This window comes from Strongylocentrotus purpuratus, unplaced genomic scaffold, assembly GCF_000002235.5.
Source record: "Strongylocentrotus purpuratus isolate Spur 01 unplaced genomic scaffold, Spur_5.0 spur5_scaffold_11, whole genome shotgun sequence".
Classification (NCBI taxonomy): Eukaryota; Metazoa; Echinodermata; class Echinoidea; order Camarodonta; family Strongylocentrotidae; genus Strongylocentrotus; species Strongylocentrotus purpuratus.
This window is the reverse complement of record NW_022145596.1, coordinates 4266338-4274331: the sequence shown is the minus strand read 5'-3', so window position 1 is coordinate 4274331 and position 7994 is coordinate 4266338. Positions and strand designations below refer to the sequence as shown.

General features: G+C 36.6%; 1 protein-coding gene across 1 annotated transcript; it reads right to left on the bottom strand.

Annotated features, from left to right (window-relative positions):
- Positions 1–5759: 5759 nt before the first annotated feature.
- LOC115922348 (prokineticin receptor 2-like) lies at positions 5760–6528 on the bottom strand. The gene has a single exon (XM_030981242.1). It carries the CDS (start codon positions 6480–6482, stop codon positions 5760–5762), a length of 723 nt encoding a protein of 240 aa, XP_030837102.1. The 5' UTR covers positions 6483–6528.
- Between the last annotated feature and the right edge of the window lie 1466 nt (positions 6529–7994).

Sequence of the window (7994 nt, the reverse complement as noted above, 5' to 3'; positions counted from 1 at the left end):
GACCACGAAACGAAATTTTCACTCACGCTCCTTGAGAACGTCATGCCCGTTGAACATGTTGGGTCAATGTGTTTGCGTTAATCACCTACGCTAATCAACCCTATGAAGGTAATTAGCACACGATCAAGGCTTATGACGCAGTGTTTGCATCGTTAAATTTGCATGCACTGCATACACGATGCCACTCTAACATCACGCGTCAAAGATAGCGTTAGTCGCTGACGTAGCCTTGCGTCAGGGAGTAACGCCTGGTGCAACGGACATACGCAGTGGATAGATTTGAGCAGACAAACTTTTATTTAAATTCGAATAAATGCCTGCAAGGGTGACAGGTTCACTTGCCATGTTTCTAATATTTTGTTGTGCTAACACAGAATAATTGTACCATTTATATTTATGAATGTTATTATACACACGAAGTCACAGTTGCAATGCCGTAAATATTTTTGCACTTTTATAAAGCAAGAGAATTGATGAATTGAGAATGGATTTAGGTAAATATCATTAAAAAATACCCATTGGTTGATACAAAAAATATCAGGCCCATACCGACATGATGGCGCTATGCATATTGACTGTGCATGTAAAACTATAAACGAGTAATATTTTAGTATTTATTATTTAGTGCTATATTGATCACTTTACTCATTTGAAATATTAGATTCATCCTAATAAACAATTATATTTTATAATAATACTGATAATCTCATTCTGTCAGTAGCTCTTGTGGTTTGATAATGAAATATTACCTAATTAGATAGATTCAATAAGAAGAGGGATGGAATTTTCGGAATAAACAACTGAATTGTATTTTAACAGATTGTCAATCATTTTTTAAAAATTATTCTTATTTTGACCAAAACAAGCACAATAACAGCACAGAATTCGACATGGACTTATAAAATCTATTTCATGTTTATATGCATATAAACTGCATTTGAAATGTCGGATTTAACAATAGTTAAAATTGACATTTGCACTACATGAATTACATGGTTACGTGGGAAAAGGGTCAACCGTTGGGAGGGTGGGGGGGAGGGTAGCGAATTACCGAGGTGCATCGGCCCTTGATAGCCCCGTGTGATGTATACGACTAGACAAATAATGCAGTTCTCACTCATTATTTTTTTCCTGGGTCTTCTAGGGGCGGGGCGTAGACAGACTTTATCCGACGTTAGATACATGATTTGTCGTTTTTACCCTTTTCCTACTTCTTCTTTCTACCCAGCTTTGTTCTTTTGGCTACTTTGGATCACTATTCCCGGTTCCCCCCTCTTATTTGACCTACCAAAACTGTTATATTAATAATAATTTTCCGGACATGAATTATCAGCCTGTGATCATTAAAAGTGTCTTGTAAACACGGTTACAAAGGTTATCAAACTGACTAATGTGATTTTGTCTCACTTTCAACAGATTTGGGACAATATATTTGCTAGAAGGCGACTATATAATCGTTCTGCTCTTGATAAACAGGGATATGACCTACATGTGACCAAAAAAATAACATGGACGATAAGTATTATAAGACATACATGCCACGACTATAGTATCAATACTATGAAAACGACAATATACGTGTATTTTAAAGATGGCCAGTCGCGTGAAATTTGCAGACCAAAGTAAAACTTACACCGCATATAATTTGAAAATGAAGCAATTATTCGTTTTCTTTTCTTTCTATATATATTTCAGGTGCTTATGGTATTACCCTTATTTAAGATTTGATTGTGATGGTGATTTGCTTTTATTATTGACTAAGTAATGAATCATTTTTACTATTTCATCATTGAAAACATACATGTACTTAATTATATGACTTTGACGCAACAGTTGTTTAGTGATTTTTATATAGTAGTAAAGCATGTGTGTATTACTTATTATTCATTATTCTCGTCACATGTACAGTTATGGTAAATTCAAATAGTTTTGATACAAGGCAGAAAGTACTAGTTTTGATGTACTGTATTTAAATAAATGCGTGTTTACACAAGTTTCTGAGTCAAATATGTTTTATTATTCGGGATGATGATGATGATGATGATGATGATGATGATGATGAGGATGGTGATGATAATGGTACTGATTATGATGATGATAATGAAAGAGATGGTCATGATGATAATGATGACAGTGATGAAGAAGAAGATGGTGATAATGATGATGTTATAATAGTAATGATTGAGATGAAGATGATGAAGATGATTGTGTTAATGATAATAAAAAATGACAACAACTGCTATGACGACTCAGATAGTGCCTCACATTGAAATGAAATGTTTACAAATTCCCAGAAAAATAATCTCTTTTTTCGACCGCTAAGTTCTAATTCGCCCAACTTTCTTGCTTCTTAAATTATGGCCACTCAAAAAGTATTCTAGATTGTGACATCAATAAATTATCAAGATGAGATCACGCAACTCTGTTCTTTAAATACATAGTCTTAAAAAATGGAAAGAAAAAGAGACGATGAAAGTCAGTTTGATCAACGCTAAATAAAAAGAGTAAACCAAAGTGATGATACACACTATAAAAGAGGCGTGACGTCATGTATTTGTGATTTAGGGCAGGCTTTTTGAAAAGCATTTCACCCAGCGATATTTGAACGTTATCGCAAGAACGTGACTGTCACATAAACACGAGTTTTAAAAGCATCGTTTGAAGTGTAACGTTGGATAGACAAATCAAAACCTGATATTGATTTAAATCGTTAAAGCGATTGTGAATGATTTACAAATGTACTAAACTCTTGGAATATTATGTCACGGAGACAAGTCATAATGATTCGGTATGGTTCAATGGATGGAGCGATGGTGCTGAAAGTAGTGTAACACAGGTTCAATACCATGCTATTGATCACCGGGACCCCTCATCTCTAAACACTAAAATAAAAGACAGAAAAGCAGGCCATTGACACAAACTGTAGCTCGAAATAATTGTTCACAATTTATTCATAATCAAATTATAATAAATACAATTAACATATCCAAAATAATTACATTTTGATTACATCATAAATTCCGAGACAAGATTAGGATCAACCAGCGCTATTACTTGGTCCAGTTTGGATTGTGCAGGTTGTTGTATGTGTTTTGTTGGTCCGGTTCTGAATCTTTAACGTCCATAAATTAAAGCAAGAGGCTGTGTCTCATATTTAGTCACGGTTTCATAAAGATGTGATGGGGATAGGAAGTGGAGCAAACATTGTTACAATGTAAAGGAATATAAACGGTTTGTTTTCCATCAGTTTGGAACTACTGTTTTCATTTATCAATCTCATAAACAGATTTTTAGCATAAACTGTACAAACCAATATCAAGTTAGAAAATGCAAAACTGGTTTGTAACTTGGGACCGACTTTGACAGTGGGTGAAGTCATAGGCGTTCACTGATCCAATTTCCAAGTATAGGAATGTCCAAGTCCCATGATCAGTCAACTTCACGGCTCTGACAATACTTGGTCTTGTTCCTGAATCACGCCATTGATAACAAAAAATAATTGAACCACTTCGATACCAATATCTATTCCCATTTCTGTGAAGAAATAAATCACTGTTATATGTGTATGAAATACTATGTAAGTTAAAATGGAAATTTAATCGATTTACAATGCATGGCATCAGTGGCATAATGCAAAGTAGGATTGATAAAATATTGATAGATACTCGTCTAAAATTTAAATGGAATTCACAAACTCGCTTGCTTTATTAAGTGTTACAGATTGCAATAGCTTTCATGAATACGTTTGCCGGTTTTGATGAACACAGTATGCTATACATAAAACCATGACAACCTCTCATTAACTTTTTCAGCATATAATTGGTCTTTGACTGTTCAAGAACAAAATGACACTAGCTAGTGTGTGCTGTGGTGATTAAAATGATGGCAGCGATCATAGACACAATGGCCTTCAGTTTTACGTACTTCTGAAATATATCATACAATAATTTTTCATAAATCTTACATTATACGGTCGTCAGGATTTGAGGTATCAATAAAAACAAACATTCATTTCCTTGTTAGAAATAGACTTGCATTTGGCAACTGAAAATTAGAAATATGTAAATTGGCACCAGATACATTAGTTTCTTTTTGCTTTCACTGCAAAGTGCTACACTAATGAATCACGAAGAGATAGCAGAAAATAAAACTCATCCTGCAATTTCATTTGACATACAATTAACGATAAGTTCTAGACATTTAAGTCAATTAATTGATACGGTATATGTAATTTGAAGTTCAGTTCAATTCAAAGCTTAGAACCAGAGTTGTTTTACCGTAGTACAATGATATTGCTCAAAATGAGATTAAAAAATAACTTACAAAAGATAAATTGTTTACACTTCGATTCGATCCCTTCCTTCACAAAGTTTCACTGATAATCCAAGATTGAAATGAAAATTACATTATCATAAAAATACTGACCAATTCATACACAAACAAATATATTGAAATAAGATAGTTTACGACCATTGTGATACTGGGCGTGGGGCGTTATCACAAGAGTATAATTGCAGGCAGTGCCATTTTGGAACACATTTTTAAGCATATTATTTTCAAATTTGCCTGCAGGGGAAAAGAGTCCTCTGGATAATAATTTGGGCAAAGTATAAAACGAACAACAAAAGTCATTTATCGAACAGGAGATTTGAGGAAAGGAATTATTTTACAAGTTTAGATTTTTCGACAAAAATCAATGACGGGGTAATTTAAGCGACGCTCCTGTAGTTAAGATGACTTTCATCATAACAAGTCCTTTTTTTTTTACTGAAAAGACATTGATGAAACATCTTTACAACAGTGACTGCACACATAATTAAACAACAGTAGGAATACCGTTCAACTTGTAAAGCCCATGCTGCACAATGTAAAAATACAATGCTATAGACATGTTTGTTATCATCGTCTAATTTCGAAGAAAGCTTTAAATATGTATTTACAAAGACGAAAAATAGAGCCATGTTATACTATTTACAGTCATTTTTTGCCGAAAATGAGACATTCTCCGTCGAAGGCACGCAATTTCATCTCTAATTTATCTAAATATTTTGAAGCTAAGAAAATAAATGACTATCATTCAATCATTCAACCCGTACGATGGTTACAGCACACAAAGATTCTCTCACCAGTAAAATATGTTTTTCCTTCTCCTTCAAAATAACACAAATTAAGAACATTCAGGTATGATCAATGCCCGTAAAACATATACAAAACTACGCCCTTTGCAAGACAGGACTTACGTTTCAATAAAATATAGTATATTTGTCAAAGGCGCTCGATTAAGAGTCGCATTAACGCTTATGATAACAGCTCCATTTCCATCACGATAAACAAAAATAAATCGCAATATTAGCCTTGCATTTACAATGATAGAAACAAATGCCTCATTAATCAATGTGCATAAAATTGCAGTTTAACAATTATTTGTTAAAATATTTATCTCAAGCTCAAGTCCGACAGAATTCTAAGAGTCCGTTAAAATCGTTTGTTCTGAAGCGATGTAGAACGACACCATGATTCATCGGGCAAAGCAATAGAGTTACATGGTACTTGAGGATAAAGATTGGTGACAATGTCATTAAGTCCTTCTTTTACAAGTGCACTGCAACAATGACAGCAATATCAACAAGAATTCGAACAATATGAAGTACTCTCCAGATTCCATTATCTGCCGTAACACAACGGGTGCTTCAGAAGGATCATGTCCTCATTACAAGTTCACACATGTTATCATGATTGCTGATTGGCCATTGACTCAGTCATATCCGCGTATCAACGGTCTCAACGGTGATAGGTTTCCTTGTTCCGTTGGTGTAGCCATTAAGTCTGGGGATGTTGGAGGACTGACTGCCATTGGACCGGTGTGACGTCCGGGTCTGGGACAGGCCGAGGGATGGCAACTTGCAACAGACAAAGGCCTTTCCGAACATGTTCGCAAGCTCCTTGCGGAATACAGGGCTCAAGCCGAAGTAGATGATGGTACTGACCACGCCATTGAGCATGGCGAGTCCTTCGACGACGTACATGAGGAGAAGGTAGTAGGGCTGTCGCTCCAGCTCCTCGTACAGGAAGACCACGGCGACGTTGTAGGCGTGGTAGGGTGCCCAGCAGAAGCAGAAGGCTACCACAACTGCCACAAGCATCGGAATGGTCTTCTGCTTGCGGACCAAGGTAATCTCACGATGGCGGGCTGTCATGTGTCCAGGAGGATGGCGGTGTAGCCACAGTTTGGTCGCAATGCTCAGGTAGATGGTGCCCATGATCAGCATGGGCACCATGAACTCCACCACGGACAGCGCCACCACGTAGATCTGCGAGGCTTTGACGTTGTGCCAGTACTCGGCGCAGAAGCGGAATTCTTTCCCATTGCATGTACCGTTGTAGACCCGGGTGTAGAGGGCGGTAGGCGTGGCGACGAGCAGCGATGCAAGCCATGTTACGATGACGATCACCACCAATGTCGCTTTCTTCATCCGGGGCATCAGAGGATTGAATATACCATGGTACCTGAAAGATATAAAGATAATGATGCATACGTCAATGATTGTGATGAAATATTTTTATAAAGGCAACTGCACAAAAAAGAAGAGATACAGAATTGTTATACGACTCGATTTTGCAATGAGATGCCATCGATATAAAGTTTTTTTTGTTTTTGTGGTAACATTAACTTTTCTGTCAGGAATGTTGGAGATCCGTTTTATTTTATTCGTAAGTCATAATTTTGTTTGAATGTGAGTATGGTCTGCGTTATTCATTGGGAAAACAAGAAGAACAAATAATGTTAAAAACGATTTTCTCCTGCTAAGAACAAAAAAGATCGTACTGAATTATATTCAATCACATATTAAAGTACATGTAGACCCCTACGTATGACATGAATATATTGGAATGAAAATATGAAGATTATACTGCGGCAAGTTTTTGTTGCGGTTAAGTTGTGGCTAAAAAGAGACAACTCAGATATCAAACTAATGAATACTAACTCCCATCTCATAATCAGATAATATGCTTTACATCAATCATTCGCGCATATCTGCTGGGTTTATTTTGGTAGGGGAAGGGGGCGGATGGAATGGGGCTAGCGGTTAACAAACTAGCACACATTCTCCGAACCAGGCTCCACCATGATTCACAACCGAAGTAACTTGGTCATGAATGAGTTTGCTGATTTAAGCCACACATCACGATCCCCCTCGATCATCTTTTCCCCTCTATTTGACAAGGGTATTGCACAAACAAACTTGACATGAACGCGCGTCAAGCGTTTGCTAAGTGATAACCCGTATGCAAGGATGGAAGCGTGCACCGGTATCTGACCAGTTTGCTTTTCTTTCTTTTTTCCTCTGACGTCGTGACAGGCAGCCGTGCCAAGGGAATGTCGACTGACGGATGAACCCTGTAAACAGAACGCATCAACGGCACGCGCTCACGGTGTCATCATCCAGATTTCTGCCCCAGCTATGGTAGCTATCAATAGCTGGTGGTAGGATGTGTTTCAACTCGTAAAAGTTCACCGGAAGGGAGTGACAACGCCAAGATGGTCAGAATATGAGGAGATGTATTACTATAAATTTCTAAGAGACTTGGTCAGATGCCTTGGGGTACTTAAAAAAAAAAACATGTATATTAGTTCTGGTTTGGTATAACATAATTATCTCATTCTATCAATACAAATATGTTATTTTTCTATTCTATAAATGATCTAGATGGAAGTACATAGTCTTAAATGGAATATTTCAGTGCTCCACGATGAATTGAAATAATGTAGGCATCCCCTTGAATTGAAAGTCACTTTACAATTTGGAATATTTGGAAACTTGCAATACCGATACGTCATGTTGTTCTCTTTGCTGATCAGTACCCAATTATAATGATTTCGTTATCGAAGGAGACAAACTGGTTATCCTATATTGCATTTCCATATAAATTATGTACAATCTCTATTCTATTAAAAATTTAGTACTACGTAGGATCGAGCACGATCAAAGAGT